The sequence below is a fragment of the Pyxicephalus adspersus genome, chromosome 2, assembly GCF_032062135.1.
Source record: "Pyxicephalus adspersus chromosome 2, UCB_Pads_2.0, whole genome shotgun sequence".
NCBI classification, from domain to species: Eukaryota; Metazoa; Chordata; class Amphibia; order Anura; family Pyxicephalidae; genus Pyxicephalus; species Pyxicephalus adspersus.
The window spans coordinates 87,257,131-87,274,341 of record NC_092859.1 but is presented as its reverse complement, the minus strand read 5'-3'; the positions used below and the strand labels follow the sequence as shown (position 1 = coordinate 87,274,341).

The 17,211-nt window shown below is 36.6% G+C and overlaps 1 protein-coding gene across 1 annotated transcript in view; it reads right to left on the bottom strand.

Moving 5' to 3' along the window:
- Nucleotides 1–17,211, bottom strand: part of TPH2 (tryptophan hydroxylase 2) — a 101,285-nt gene that overhangs the window by 68,467 nt on the left and 15,607 nt on the right. Inside the window, exons 3-7 of the mRNA XM_072401370.1 lie at nucleotides 12,676–12,859; nucleotides 11,791–11,891; nucleotides 9,550–9,617; nucleotides 8,393–8,589; nucleotides 5,032–5,167 (exon numbers count right to left, since the gene is read on the bottom strand). Coding sequence (XP_072257471.1) covers nucleotides 5,032–5,167; nucleotides 8,393–8,589; nucleotides 9,550–9,617; nucleotides 11,791–11,891; nucleotides 12,676–12,859 — 686 coding nt within the window. The remainder of the gene's footprint in view (nucleotides 1–5,031; nucleotides 5,168–8,392; nucleotides 8,590–9,549; nucleotides 9,618–11,790; nucleotides 11,892–12,675; nucleotides 12,860–17,211) is intronic.

Genomic DNA, 17,211 nt, shown 5'->3' with positions numbered 1-17,211 from the left:
GAACTATTAGGGCAAAAAGTGGCCTGAACATAGCTTAACAATTTTTAAAACTGTATTACTATTTTCTCATTGTACCACATTTATAAACGTATGTGATGGATTTAACTAACATATACTCAGGCAATATGTTAGTTAAATCCATCACATACGTTTATATTGTAAACGTAAATATGTTTACAGATAAATACATACTATTCTAGTAGTCTCTATTTTCGTTTTCTTTAAACTTTAGTATTAAACTAAACTATAAAGATTTGAATGTATGACATATAAAATTGACATGAAAACAGTCAAATTTGTATTCTAAAGCATTATATTATCATATGTTGTTGCTACTGGGTTTAAAGGTTAAATTCCATTTTGACTAGAGCAAAGTGTTACTTTTTTTCTCTGCACCCTTGCTGAAAAATACCAGCTGTGTATCGAATTTGTGATCAAATGAACCAGATACATTATGAGATACCTACCTGGTATATGGTACATTAAACTGCAGCTGTACGGGATTCCAAATGAGGATATTATCGTCTTGTAGGGAAATGTAATTTTCTCTTTTTTTTTACCTACTTTTGGCCAGTAGACTTCAGAAGTATTTAATAGCAGGAATATAGCATAAGCACGGTACTGTAGTCTGTGCCCTATCCACGCGTTATCAGTTCAGCACACTGCTGCAGAATGAGCATGTATAAATAATACACAGAAAATGCCATGTGATGTACCCACAAATATATAGGCACTTTGCTATCCACTTACAAACTTCCAATTACATTTCAAAAGCAATTTAAACATTAAAAGCTTGTGTTAATCAAGGCCATTAAATGGAAATATGAAAGCTAGTATAAACATGGAAAATTGCAATATATGCAAAAATAAAAACTAAACTGCAATTATTTGGAAATACACAGCAATAATTCACATTTTGTTTCTATGGTGCCTTGATTAACTAATTGCATCCCCAGCTCAAAATCTGTATTCTGTAATTTAGAGTAGAAACAGAGGCTAGTTAGTACAGAAATATACACTAGCAGTTAGTTGATTTCAGGTTTCATTAGACATTCTGATCCCTCTTCTTATTGTTATGGGCACAAATACATTCCTTTGCAAATATAATTGCATCCCTGACTACCTGGGAATCAAATTATATTCTTAAGACACTCTAGAAAGTCTTGTCTTAGTTTCATCACGTCAAAGTTCGTGTAACCACCCAAGGTGCTGATTATGTAGATTATACTACAGCATCAGAAATTGAATCACATTCCAATTCCAGGAACAATGAACAATCACATAGGGTTTTATTTAATAGGACTTTAAAATGTGCACAAGTGTACCCTTGTCCATAACAACTGATCCAATTCTATTTATTATTTATATGGTTAAGAAAATGAAACACAGCATATCACTAAGTGCTATGAGTTACTTGACCTCTGTGCATTCTGTACACCATTAAATATCTCTATAACACTATGACTGTACCCAATGAAAAAAGGAACAAAATTGGCCTCTTGAGATGATAATGTTCAGTAAACAGATATTGGATACAGTGTTTCACAAAATGTGGTTATCTAATGTGTAAGAGAATGCTTTCATAATACATCTTTGATACAAATAGAGAATGAGACTGCCCCCCCCCCCCTTCCGTGCTGAATTTCCATGAACAGGCAAGTAAATTGGCTAACAGATTAATCCACCAGCTGCCAATGGACCAAACAAATGGACCATTTGTAACTAGGGAATGGTGGGGCTCAAAATAAATAGATTGTCTGATGTTCTGTATTGAATCCATGAAATGAGGTGACAGTTCAACATTTCTTATATTTTCCAGAAGGAGTAGTAAATCTAAGGAGTAGTATTATCTAGTAATAGTAGTAGATCTAAGCACATTTCTGGGCACTAGGTAAGATGGAACCCATTAAGGTTCTTGTGTTTTATTAAAGCGTACCTAAACTCATAATTTTCCCTCCTTACATATAAGGGTAGACAACTCTTTTATTTAAATCAAAAATTCTGTTTGTGTTATTTTCAAAAGCAACACCCTTAATTCTCGATCGTCTAGGCGATCAAGTATAAATGAGAGTGCAGAGCCTCCCGGGATACCTACGTCATGCATCCCAGGAGGCTCTTGGCTGCTCCTTTTGCGTATGCCCCAGACGCCGGGCCAAAGACAGACACCGGGACAACACGGGACCCGATGGCAGAAACCTCCCGACGGACAGACTGATCTGTGGGATTGAAGGTAAGTTTGATTTTATTGTTTTGGGTTAGTTTTGGGTTTTTCTTCTGCTTTAAGATGTATTTACAACCTAACAATGAACTCTCCCTATGTGCACCCTTCTGGCCAGTCAAATATACAAATAAAGTTATTTTCCTACAGCCAGTTTGGTAAGTGCAAAAAAACACCTGTTAACCTTGTCAGCCTCTTTGAGAAAATGCATACAGTATACAGAAAACAAAGCTTTACATTCCTTTTAAGCCAATCAATAAATATAGAACGATTAGCCTTTTTGTTGTAGTAATCCAGACATGGTGGCAAGTTAATAGAAGGCATTGGAACGACTGACAACAATCAGTACAAAAATGATGAATTTTATCAGCCCACAACAAGGCATAAGAGCAGAGTAAATTTCAGCCAGATCAACCTCTATTTTCTGTATTTGCAGAGTCTTTAAAAGCATAAAGAGAATAGAATTATGCATGTATTGCAGAGATATAAAGCATATGCTTTACCTTGGTTTATGCTGTCGGTTCCCTGTGACCTGCGAGCACTTAGTTCTTAGTTGGTTAAAGCAACATTTTATATTTAAAATTGTCCCATCAGGTCTAGCAAAGATTGATCACATACATAAATTAGAGCTTTATATGTCAAGGTAATTTTTACTCTGCACCTTGGGTGTGGACCAGCATTTATAAAATGGATTTAAGTCATTTATAACTAAATGACCATTTAATCAACAATAAAGCATCAATTTATTTGTGTGTAGGAATGCCTAAAGGAAATCTTTACCACTACTCACTCCATAAATTTCTACAACAAACAATGGTATATATGTTCATTATTATAGGGGGCAGAAATTAACTTATGGAGATTAAACGGTGTTCAATAATTTAGCCTTTATGCATGCATTATTTTCTTATGGGGGTAAAGCATGAGGGATACATCCCTGCATTTAAAGAGGGTTTGCTGAAAACATCCTCTTTTAGACCTGTCCTAGATTAATAGGGACATACTGTTCTTTGAATGCCTCATTTGGTAGAGTATGGGAAGTCCTGTATGAAGGGTCTGGAATAATCAGTGCATAACAGATGACATTTAAAGCGTACTTAAACTCAGAATTTTCACTTTACATAAAATGGTAGACAACCCTTTCATGTACGGTAAAAATTCTGGGTTTTATTTTAGGTGCAACACACTTTTTTTAAGGCGATCGAGCATGAATGGGAGTGCAAAGCCTCCGTGGATACCTACGTCAGGCATCCCGTGAGGCTCTTGGGTGCTTCTTCTGCACATGCTCGAGCATCTTGGGGATGCGCAGAAGTAGCCTTTTCGTAGGGGAAAAAAAATTGCCGATCTCACTGCAAATCTTTTTTTCATCCTGCTTCACCCGATCTTGCACCTGGGTCGGGTGACGTAAAATAAAGAACCCGGAAAAAGAGACGAGGATGGTGGCGCCCGGAGACCAGATGCAAAACACCCCCTGATGGATCAGACTGCCCTGCGAGATTGAAAGTAAGTGTACTTTTTTTGGGGGGGCAGTTTTTAGTTTCTCTTTAACATCTTTAATGAATCAGAGGCTAAACACTGTAACAATTCTATAATGAATTCTAACGCTCATGTGCTAACCAAAGAATAGGGTTTTCCAATTTCATTTCCATGGAACCAACACAAAGGTAATTTGTAAATATTTTTCCTATTCAGTTTATTATTAACCTTAGTTACCCCTAACTAATTTATGTTTATTTTTGTACCACTTTCCCCTTGGCTACCTTTTGCACTAGTAAAGGTATTCATATTCTTTCTTCTGTGTTTTGGAAAATGTTGCCAAAGGAATAAGCATGGCCTGCAAACTCTGCTTGTTATTGTCACTGCAACCATCTACCATCACCTCCACCATCCACAGTCACTTCTGTAATATTCCTGATATTCAGCCACCTCTGTGATATCACATTTGAAAACTATAAGGGAAATTATAACAGTTTTTTTTTCTAGGCATTACAAATATTTCTGATCCCATGGGATTCCATGCAGTAATTTCATGGCAGTGAATGGGAGTCCAAATGGTGAAAGGATCCTAAACAAGACATTGGAATGCTGGGATTGTGGGGGAATGCTGGGAGCATAAGGACTTGGGCATAACCTCTAATTTAAAAATGGGGTCTGAGCGAAATAAATGCTACACCTTCTTTTAAAAAACAATCTGCTCTAAAGCTGTGCAAAAGGTTGTATCTTTGTATTTGATGTTTTTATATCCATTACTATTAGTATTGTGGAATTATACTACATTCCTGATAGTCTCTTTGTATTCAATTCTTGCACATATATTGTCATTTTCCATAACATATATTTCTGACTGCCTTCCAGGAATATATAAAAATTTCAGCTGACTGCACAACACTCAGTTAATTCCTATCATTATCATTGTGAAAGACACTTAGCTCGGACACAAAACTTGGATTCTTACCCATGTGAAATCCCAAAGGTTAGCTCTAGACAGAAGTGTTTTTCTTAAATTAGTCTGTAGATGCAGTCTAAACATAAGAGTCTAACTAGTGATGCATGGGCGCTGCCTTCAGTACAAAGAAATAACTGCATCTAGGAAAAAGAATTTGAAACATGTATTTTCCTATAATCAAGTGAACCCAACCTCTATTGATTTTTGTGGATAGAAAATGACAGATGTTGTTCATTAGTCGTATTGTGCACAGAGGAACCCTAGGATAATTGGATGTGCTATAATTTAAATGCTGCATCCTCAGCTGCATATTAATCTCTGCAGCCTGATTTCATAGAGCTACAATTTAGAATCACAAAATACTTACGGTTCAGGTGTGTAGAGAGGATCTGATCCATGCCTGATGTACTGGGTGCAGTGAAACACTCTATAAGCAAGTCCAGCTAAGAAGTCTCTTGGGGAAAGATATCCAGCAACTGGTCGCACAGTAAATCCAGATCTTTCTAAATAAATGAAAATAAAAAAAATGCTTATTCTACAACACATCAGGGGAAGTACTGGAAAAATAGCATTTCACAAATGCCTAATAGTAAAATAGGGAATTTAGTCCACTGAAATGATTCTATTAGGACTGAAAATAATATCCATGAATCTGCATTGACAAATCTAATACATTTTGTTTCCAGTGATGCTGGAAAGGCCTAGGGTCTTTTAGGCTTCAGCAATAGCATAAAGTACTTTAGTTCTTTTGCCACCCAAGTCCTGGTGAATATTAATGTGTATATCAAAACCCTTGCCTTGGGCTGTTAAACATAGAAGGCCATATGCATTTTCTTAACGCTAATTAAGATAATCTTACGGTAAAGCAAGAGAACAGCTACCAGAGAGGCCATATTACACATAAATATGAGGCTGTTAGTGCTAACAGGAAGGATCCATAATAATGTCCAAAGAGTTAGAGTTTGATTTAATTCGATACAGAATATCTTCAAATAGAATAAAAAAGTTACACAGTCATTGAAATTATTAACCAAGTTAAAATAAAAATGACATATTTGCAGGGAAAATATTTGCAGTTTATTGTGAAGCATAATTAAAAATAATGTTCATGTGCCTCATATTTGCTATGCCTGCTTTTCAATATTTTTTTTTGGTATTTTTTATATAATTGTAGATATTCTCTCTAATGCAGTATTTCTCAACCAGGGTTCTGGGAATCCCTAGGGTTCCTCCAGAGGTTACTCGTCCTTGAGCAATGAGCAATTTATGTCAGGTTAAGTGACACCAATGATCTTTTTGGCTATCTGTAGGGGTTACATTTTTGCCACTGACCAGTAATGTAAGAGGCATACTTTCTGTTCCTTCATGCTAATGTACTAACCTGTGGATATAGTAATTATAGTAGGGGTTCCCTGATTACATGAAAGTTATTTTAAGGGTTTCCCCATGTTAAAAAGGTTAAGAAAGGTTGAGCTAATGGCGGTCTTATGTCAGGTATTTGCATATGGTACTATTGCTGCAGGACTTCACTGGTAAAAGATTACCATAATAAAAAGTCATTTGACATAAAGGGTCTGATTTATTAAATATAGGACGGAGAAGATACACTTTCATCAGTGAAGCTGGGTGATCTAGCAAACCTGGGATGGATCTGTTCCAGGACTAAAAACATTTGCTAACAAACAGAAGTGTATCCTCTCCAGCCTTGTAGAGCTTTAATAAATCAGACCCAAAGTCTGACGAAGAAGCAATTAGTGCTAAGTTGACATACTGCATTTAATGGTGATCAGACGTTCCAATCACTTCAATAGAGTAAATGATCGATGAAAACACTTTTAAAGGTAGTAATCAATGACCATGGACTAACATTATAGCCAGAATCAACACTTTTGAAAAGTGACAGTCTTAATTGTGGACTATAGCAGATCTACTTTAAAAGTGTAGCACATTTTCTTGCAAACTATGTATAAAGTGTCAATTAGGCTGATCACAACTTTAAAGTATGGTGACAACTATAGTGAAAACTGCATTACCCTAAAAGTGGCAATGATCTCTGCCTATGTGAGTGTAGCAAACTGAAAAAAATGGCTGTATTGGGAGATGTGAGGACTAACACAATACTGTTACAATTACCAGGCACGAATGCAAGGTGTTGTATCAAGTAACAATAGTATTTTACTAGTTAGAATCCATAATGAGAAGCACAGAATACCATAGAAATCATCAAAATCCATGAATAATACATATGCACATGAGTACCAGTAATTCTTTAAATTTTATTAAGCTTTTAAATATTATTAATAATGTGTTTTTAAAGTGAGAAGTTCGCCAACTGCTGACATTTACTATAAACTGTGCACTGTGAGTTAAGCGTTTGCTGCAAGTAGAGATCATTAAGGTTAATTTTGTTTCTCATTGTAGGAACGTTAATGTTATTGTATCCAACATGCTGCACCATAGCAAAATCACTTAAATCAGCTTTCTTGGATTTGAACGGAGTAGAGAAACTTTATATGTAGTAAAGACATTTACATGCAGGCCATTCATGCCATCAGTACTGACGGTGACAAGGGAAGGGAAACACAGTAAAACAGATAGTGGTGTTCCAGCAGGTTTTGCCATTTTTCCTGCAAAACATATTATTATTGTAAATAAAATAAAAAACAAGTTGTTCAAAAAAAAAAGTGGATAAATGTATGGAATAATATCATTTCATGCAGTAAAGTGATAAACTAACTTTTCTGCACTGTTGCAGGTGTGTCTAGATACATTTGACCATATAATAATTAAGAATGGGTCTGAATGAATGATATGCAAATTCAATGTTTGGTGCAGGTTCTCTGCAGTAGTTTACTGGAAGCAGAAGTGGAGGGCCTCACCAAAAACAGCTGAGAGCAACTTGAGGTTCCTAAGCAGAGATAAGCAAATCAGTTTATAGTTTACTGAATGTGAAAGCAATCAAATCAAGCGGACTGATGAAATTAGATGCTCCAGATTTATCATGATTCTGAATATGCATGTGATGTTCCAGATTGTGGAAAACCAGCATGTTAATGCTCAAACTGTGGTTTTTCTGAGAAGTATCAGATCTGTCTGATTAGAAATAAATCAGCAACACATCCTCTGTACTACCAAGCCTCTGAGTTTACATGGTAGTTCTACACTATAAAATCCACAGTTAATAATAATAACCCCCATTTTTTTGTGATGAACATGAAATACCTTAGGTTCAAGACAACTTACACAAGAAGAATAATAGAGCTAATAAAAAGGAACGACAGGCAGGTTTTTATAGTGATATCTTTGCTTGTCTGACTGTTAGGCTGGGTACACACCTCCAATGGTTCTCGCCCGATAATCAGCTCAAGGCCGATACTGGACGACAACCTGGCGTGTGTACAGCGCCGGTTGTCCATCATCCGAACGACCGCTCTGGAGGATCCACGGGCGATAGACGACGAACAATTCTAATGCAAGGGAAGGGGAGAGAGCACAGCAGGGTGCCGCTCTGTCGTTCTCCCCCTCCTCTCTCCATAGAACAGAACGGTGCTGTATGTACAGCACTCATTCATGCATCATGCAGTCGTTAGTCATTGGAAAAGGATCGAGAAAGATCCTTTCCAACGACAATATTTGCACATGTGTATGTAGCTTTAGGGATAACAGAAAAAGCAGTGACCCCTATCCTGTTCCATTCACTAATAGAATAAGTATACTTTTGTCCTCACCTTTTAGAAACAGTGCCACATCTTCCAGTTGTGGTACGTTGTCTTCTCTGTACCCGCAGTATTTGGATAACAGAGGTAAGTTCTTCAAATATTCTTTACAGGCATGAGTTGGGTACAATTTTGTGAGTTCTCTAAACACCGTGCCCCAGGTTTTTATCTCTTCTTCTGTGTACTCCACTCGGGGAATTGGTTGTCCACTAAATAAAAGCAACATGTACCTATTAGGATCTGCAAAAAGGAAATATTAACAAAACTGTATATTTAGCCTAACTACAGCTACAATGTTATTTTCTAGTTTTAGTTGAATGGTACAATGTTAAACTTTCAGGGTTTCATTGCTAACTGGAAGAATGGGGAATCTCCATAATTTCCTGTGCTGGGCACAACTTGGCTGCCATCAAACACAGGAAAAGGAAACATTTTCAACAGGAGCATGGACAGTAATGGAAATTATAAAAAAATACAAGAGATGGGGATTGAAGGCCCAGTTTTTTTCAGAGTTGATTAGGTATTCATAAAGAATAATACATAATTACAAAGCAATCATATCATATCACCAAGCTGTTGTTTAATCACAGGGTTGGATTATTCATGCAATTCATTGCATAACTAACAATGTCAAGTACCATTCCAGTTTTATTCACCCATCGTGTTTCACCTATTTAGGGTTTCTCAGGTGTTGGCTGGGACTTAGACTTTTTTTTGTGATAGTTAAACTGGTATTTGGGAAAGCAGCAAACGTAGAGCTAATTAACTTATCAATGCACGGAATAGGTGGTTCTGACCTATGGACTTATGCTGTAAAATACTCATAAGGTGGTAGCTATTCAGTCCATAATGGTGCCCTAAATGCGATAAATTCATCATTAGAAAGTAGGGTTTCCAGGCAGTATGGATGTATATCCAATGTCCACCGAAACTGATCTGTATTGGGAGTGTAGTCGCTGTGATTGATAATGTGAAGAGCTTCAGATAAGTTTGGTTTGCTCAGATATAGTTTTGCAGAATTGCAGCAAAAAAGGACCAACAAGAAGTAACAACCAGATCAACTATATCTATTTATATTAATCAGCAATGAAAATTGTTTTATTCCAAAAAAAAAAATTTGGCTGGAGTTCCACTTTTAATTTAATACAATTTGATACACTTCAACTTACTATTTATAGCTCATAGCAACATCCACAAAATATTTTCTTCTTTGCCGGTATACATTGTCCTTAAATCCCTTCAGAAAACAAAGGACAAAACAGTGGGAAAGTAACATTAGCCAAAAAAGACTAAACTGATTAAAAGAAACACTGTGTAAACAAACCATTACATATCACAAGGATCTAGAACAAAGTAGTTCAAAGAGGTATTTACTTTTTTCTACTGTTCCAAACTGGTTACAAAGGTTGAGGTCTTCAGTATAGTGACAAGCTTACTAACAACCTAAAGGTTCTTTTAGCTTTATAATCCTTTTATTGTCATACTCACAACAAAGTTATTTTTTAAAAAATAATTATAATGAACATATTTAACAGCACTTATCCCAGTTATCCCAGTAGGAAGGGAAATACCTATGTCCTATGCTAATTATAATTAGGCATTTATGCTAAGAGGAAAAATACAACACTATTATCCAAACCAGTGCCATACTAGGGAATTCATTAAAAATGAAGAAAATAAAATAAACAGAAAAGTAAAGCTGATGCTTTTATCAACCAACCATTTCATTAAAACACTAAAAATGAATTCTTATATGTCAAATTTGTGCTTTTTTTCCCAACTTTTTTAGGCAAAAACATTTTTATTTGTATTGGGTAGGAGTCAGACCTGTTACATTTTATTTGCTGCTGGTGTCCCATTAAGGAGTCACCATTGTATTTATACTGGTAATGACTGTAATTAAGAAGGGTGAGGAGAAATGCAAATTTTAAAAATGTTTTTTCAGGGATAGAGGTGAGAAGTCTTCAAAAGGAGACACCTGTTCCAGACACAATTGGACCTAGGAGGGGAATTCACTTTGGGACATTTGCTTTAACTTGGGTCTCTGATACAGGTAAAAACTAAAATTGCTATACATACACAATAAACAGACTTTTAATATTAAAGAGGGGATGTATAACTGAACTGTGAATTTAAGTATATTTTGTAGTTCTTCATTATGCATGCAGAATTAACCAATGGATCTACAAATCACAATACAATACTTTAATTATGTATATCTAAGTCAGGCTTGAAACTGGATCTCCCTTACAACCCCATTTGCAAGTTATATTTTTGGGTAAATTCTGAATTCATTCATTCAGTATTCATTCAACATTGATCATAAGAGAAGAGTTTAGAGTGGACCAAGCATACATATACTGGCTCGTATATAAAAACTTATTTTTAATAAATTCTTAAAAATGTTCAACATACTGTGTTTTAATACAAAAAAGCTAAGCTTACTTGTTATTCCTTTTTTTAATACATATGATATTTTCAAGCAGAGAAAAATATCCAAGGTCAAGTAGATGTACTTGAGGCAGATGTTGATAACTCTGCTTCAAACTGCAATAAATATGCTGTGAGACATAAACTATATTCTAAAAAGGTTTTTTTCCCAACAAAGAAAAAATAGTTGCAATGAATCCTTTCAATTTTTATGTATGTTTAGATTAAGGATGTCAAGTGATTTAACTGCATTATAAACCATGAAATATCTTGGCAAATTTCAGAAAAGTCTGTTTTTGTTATTTAAGAGTATTACACATACACAGTGCATTTTTTCAGTGCTGTAAAAGATCCACATACAGGGGCTTAAAACCATCCATAAAATACACTCGCATTAAGGAGTAGCGCTGTAAATGTCGGTGATCTGCATACATTTCTTGGTATATTCCGAATACAAATGAGCTTTTCATTATTCGACAAAAGATGGGAGATATCAATCTTAATTTGAACCCCTTTTATTTTCCAGATGTTACATGCAGCAAAAAATATCAGTTGAAGAGGAAATTGCCACTTTGAATCTGAAATTAAATTCGATAAGCCTACACACTTCAAACTGCTGACATATTTGAAGAAGCACACATCACACAAACCAGTAGCACAGCTCTGGCTCTCAGTTTTTATGTATGCTTGAAAAATCCTCGGCTGCACTGTTTGAAGTAAAATTGCACGTTGAGAACATTTCTACAGGTAAATGCAAACACAAATTTTACTAGTATAATTTCCTTTCTTTTTATTTCATCTTTGGCTGGGCTCCATATTTGGCATCTCCTACTTGCAGATAATCCTATATTTATTATTATTCTCAAAAATGCTTTAAATTCTCTTTCTTTAAATCATGTGATAACAAAAACACAAGATTTCAAATTTAATCCAAAGTGAATTTTTGGTAAATGTTGGGTGAAAACATTTGTATCACTCACCGGGTGGTCCGCATCCAATTCAGAGCCATACATTAAAACCCTGTGAGAACATTTGTCCAGTTCTGAGATTTTTCTAGGGAACCATGGGACTCCATCAAGTTCTACTGGAAAAAAAAGCCCAAATGAAATTCATTTTTCCACTGGTGGTACATACAGTGATGGAACAAGAGCAGTGTAGGTTGGCAGTGGGTGAATAACTAAGCTACATAATATAACAAAAGATGTTGGTACCACTGTTGGTGGTGCTGTTTATATTTGCAGTGACAACCATTATTTTTAGACAAGATTTTGGGGAATGCTCTCCATCTTGACCTAGCAGTACAGATACACAAACAGCGTACCAAAACCAGACAAAACACCACCCTGTGGAAAACACAGACATGAAAAGTAAATAAAAATTAAAATACATACATCTAAAGTAAAAAAAAAAATAAAAAAAATGAAAATTAGGTAAGCAGTACAGATCTAGTTGATTGTGATTTACATAGCCTACTTCTTTACTATGTAATGCAATATGTAGCTAAAAATGTGTACTCTCTTTCTTTCCCTTGTAGCCTATGAAGCTTGGCACAAAGTGGCAACATTACCTTATTATTGCCTTGTATATTATTAGGCACAGAAGTCATGAAAGATAGAAACTAAGAGAGACTTCACTGTTGCAGCACCCTGTGTATTCTGGTCACAATGTATTCAAAAAATAACTTCTTCATATTCCTTGGAGTTATTAGCTCTAAATACTAAAATATTTGGTATATGATAGAAAATTTGGGGATCCCGCGATATCTGATTTTTCTTAAGTTGTGCCCTTTCCCCTAGCTGACAGGCCTACAACCCTACTACTACTTGTATGCAAGTGAGGAGAATATGATAAAACAATAGCCTTGCCTTCATCTTCTCTCCATTTCCTCTCTGCTGGATTCACGCAGATGATGTTTGGCTGAAGTTTTAGCAGATGGATGATCTCCTGGTATTTCTTCTTTGTGCATTCAAACTCAACATAGATCTCTGCCTCCGAGCTGCCTTTTTTGGATTTTCTTGACTCAATATGACTGATATTCACATATTTTTCCTAAAAAATATAGTAAAATATGTCATAATTTAATAAATGGATTTAATACAAACTCAACACGGCTTCCTCCTGTCATCAGATGTCTCATAAATTATATAGGTAAAGATCTTCTTTGTGAGTTAAATACCATTTTTATATCAGTTCCTAAATCTCAAGGAATTTGTACCTCAATACATTTAAAGTAAATGTAAAGTTTTTTTTATTGTTGGGTTGTGTGAAAGGGTTACAACCTATGTTTTGAATGTTCTTTGTCCTGCTAGGTGTATCATGCTTTCTGTCTTTCATAATGACCATTTCCATAAAGGCAAAAAAGTTATTATTTTTAAATGAAGTGGTTACTGTTCATAAAATAAACAGGGATATTGTATTAGGGATTCTGCTAAAAAGATATGGTCCAAAGTGGATAGCTGTTCCAAAGACACAGGTCTTTTTTCTTTGAAAACATTTCTCAATACATCCGGTTGTGTCTCTAGGACACAAATCAAAAGAAAAAAATTTAAGGGAAACAATAGCAGTAAGACTTCTTTTACATATTGTATGTCAAGTCCGTTGCAGCATGTTTCAGTGTAATACTGTACACAAATTAAAGAGATTTTGTTACATTGCTCATCCAGGGGAATTTGACATCCCTCCTCAGCTACTGATGTATTTTGTACAGTCCAGTGAATGTTCTTTAAAGTTTGCTAAGCCCATACACTGCAAACATAGTAGAAAGCCATAGAATACACTCTAAAGCAGTGGTCGCCAACCTTTCAGGCCAGCGGACCACTAAATTTACTGTCTCCCAACCGCTCATGCACGGGGAGCTGGGTGTCATTCAAAGGAGAAGAAACTTCCCCTTTAGTGATGTCATGATGCCAGAACACGCACACTCTCCTATCCCAGGTGGAGCCTGGGATCCATACGTGGCTCTGTCCGGTGCATCCCCCTAGGAGGGGGTGCACCAGCCAGAGCAGCGGACCACCAAAATTTTCTCGCAAACCACAGTTGGCAACCGCTGTTCTAAAGGAAGCCTTTTGCTAAGGATGTAGAAGACATCTTTCAACTGGCTGATAGTTGCCAGCTGGAAAACTGCCTCTAACAACCACCGACCAATGGAAACGCTGTCTGCTATGTATAATAGCCACCAGCTGGGAACCTTCGGGGGTTTTAGGTAAAGCCAGTGTTTCACTATTCAGAAAGTGAAGTTGGTGAACTAAACAGCCAGCTGAGAGCAATTCCAAGGAAAGAAAAGATTGTTTTAGATGTCTACTCCCTGACGTTGCTTTCTTTACAGCTCTTAGAAGAACCATGGCTGACAAAGTCCATAAGTATATAGAAGTGTATCAAGTGAAAATGCTAAATTAAAGGAACATTGAGCAGAGTTTTTTTAACATACATAATGTTTTTACTTTGTAACAATAACATCTGATTTGTGGAACAGGACAGCAGTTTATATTGTGCCAGATTATAAACAGCAACAGCCTGCTACACTGCATTCTCTCCTCATTTATCTTCATACTGACCCCTTGTATTGCTCTCATCTCAGTATCAAGTATGTTATTAGGCATAATACACAACCTTAAATCTTTATAGTGGTAAATATACATGTGAGTGTGAAATCATCCCCTCATCATCATGCAACACGAGCCACTGACCAATATTTAAACAGCCATAAAATAATTATTTGTAAAAAAAGAATCCTGCCCTCTATGTGCCCCTTAAAGCTAGATATTACTTACACTTTAAAGTTTTATTTTAAAAATAAAATGCAGGGCTGGTTAGCTGATTCTAAATTCGAGAACCATCTGAATTTGTCTGCTTTTGAGGACAACCTAATTCTACAGATCTTATTAAAAATATTTTGACATTTAGTCCAGAAGATGAAGGATCATTTGTGTGCTGTCAATTCTAAAAGGAAATTTCAGCTTGACTATCTGTAAAATGTAAGTCTCAGCATGGAAATGAAAGCACCAACAATTGCTGTCTGCTTTCAGCACTGGCGTTGATCACTGCTGTAGACTTCTATCTCTAATGTGCTTTATTTAGCAGCTGGTATACTTAAAACAACCAAACAAATTCTAAGCTATTCAGCTGTTTCTGGTTCTTCAAATTGAAATATTTTCCAAATGCTCAAATTTGTATTGAAGTCTCCCCCTACTGATAAGAAATGTACTCTACTAACCACAAAGGGAATTCAATTCATGCAGCCCATATACACCGTAAAATTACCTGTGTATGTGTGTGAGCGGCCAGCTCCGTCCTTCCAGCGCAATTTAGCAACAACACAGAGGACAGCAGGACAGAGGAGCCCAGCCTGCTATTCCTTTTATCTATTCCTTTTATTAGTTTAGTTGCCCTTCTCTGCACTCTCTCCAATTCCACAATGTCCTTATTGTGAACTGGTGCCCAAAACTGTACTGCATATTCCACATGTGGTCTGACCAATGCCTTGTACAGGGGCAGGATTATGTCTCCATCTCTGCAGTCTATTGCTCTTTTAATACAAGAAAGTACTTTACTAGCTTTAGGCTGGGTCTACATGGACAGTTTTAAAAACGCATATAAAAGTTCCTACCACTTTTATATACTTTTTTTGCACTTTTACAAGCGTTTTAAAACACTAAAAAAACTTTTATAAACACCTATGACGCGTTTTACCGCGAATTGCCACGATTTGCCTCGATTTTACATAAGCGTTTATAAAATTTTTACTTTTAACCCTTTCAGGGAATGAGTATAGGGGTACATAAAACCCCTTACTCATTCCCTGAAAGGATTAAAATGTGTGTAAAAAATTGGAGGAGGCTTTATTGTTAAATTATTTTATTAAATGTGTGTGTTTGTGTAACTAAACTTTTTTTTTTTTTTTACAGGTTATCCCAATGACAGGATGATTCCCATGGCTGCAATCATGACATGAGCACAGCCATGGAACTCCTCCTGACAGTGAGGGATCCCTGGGCACTAGGGGTTAAATGAGGACAAGGCTCTCCATTCACCTCTAGTGCTCTGTGATTGGCTGAGGTTTTCCATTTCTCAGCCATTCAGCACTAGAATTGAATGGAAAGACTTGTGCCTATTCGGCCCTAGTGCTCTGTGATTGGCTGAGAAAAGGGAAACCCTGATGACAGCTCAAGCATCCTCAGGATTTCCCTTTCCTCAACCAATCAGGGAGAAGAGCAATCAGCGGAGCTCTGCTATACTGACAGCTCTGCTCCCCTGATTACCCCCGCAGCCCTAGAGGAACTGTAGAATGTGTTCCAGATACAGAACACATATCACAGCACCTCTAGGGCTGCAGGAGCAATCAGGGGAGCTTTCACATTAGAGCCTTGTCCTATTTTTTACATATATTTTAACTCTTTCAGGGAATGAGTAAAGGGGTATTATGTACCCCTGTACTCATTCCCCAGGGTGGGGTGGTGGAGATTTGGGAGTCCCCTTATTAAAGGGGGCTTCCAGATTTCAATGTCCTGGTAAAAACGCTTATAAAAAGCCCAAAAACCCTTGTAAAAGCCTCTATTGAGTTCAATGGGAGAGTTTTTGAGCATTTTCCCGCGTTTACCCCGCGTTTTAATTTTTTAAACGTTGGAAGCAACGTTTAAGTTACAGCTCATAAACGTGCCTGAAGGAAACGTCCTGGTGTAGATTAGCTCATTGGAAGGCATGGGGATTTCAAACATGGGCTTTAAAAGCCTCAGGTTAAAAGCTGGGGAAACAGTCCGTGTAGACTAAGTCTCAGATATTGCAGCTTGGCATTGCATGCTGTTATTAATATTAGCAGAGAGATTGTCCATCTTCACCTCAATAACATACCCCCTGCCTCTGGTTGACAGTCACATCAATTGATAGAGACTTTGGACTCCTCCACCTAGCTTCCAAGGACAGATCTTTTGCAGCCCCTGTACCTGTCCTGTACAGAGCTCACATCATGAAAATGCAGAGCACCTGTGTACACACTAGGAGAACAGTAGTAAAAAGCTTGACCTCTCATTCCTCTATCTTTAGAGCTCTGATATATTAGTACTCCTGTTTTTGAACTACAGTATTGCTACCCTGTAACACTGTAACACTAAAGTCTGCAACTAAAGACAGCTAACTTGACAATTCAGTTTAATTTCCAGACCAGCAACACTGAAAACAGCTAGTTTTGCAATTTAAAACCTACCTGCTACATGGGATTCCAGTCATGTTTTCAAAAACCTAATAAAAAATTATCATTAAACAAAACCCAAACTTTTTTTCCCATTGCTTCTATTAAACATTTGTGAACTATCCGACTTTCAGCAACAACAACATCAGCCCTATCATTAGACCTTCAGTCCTGTTTCCAGACCTTGCCAATTACAGTTGGCTGATCTGAAAACCCT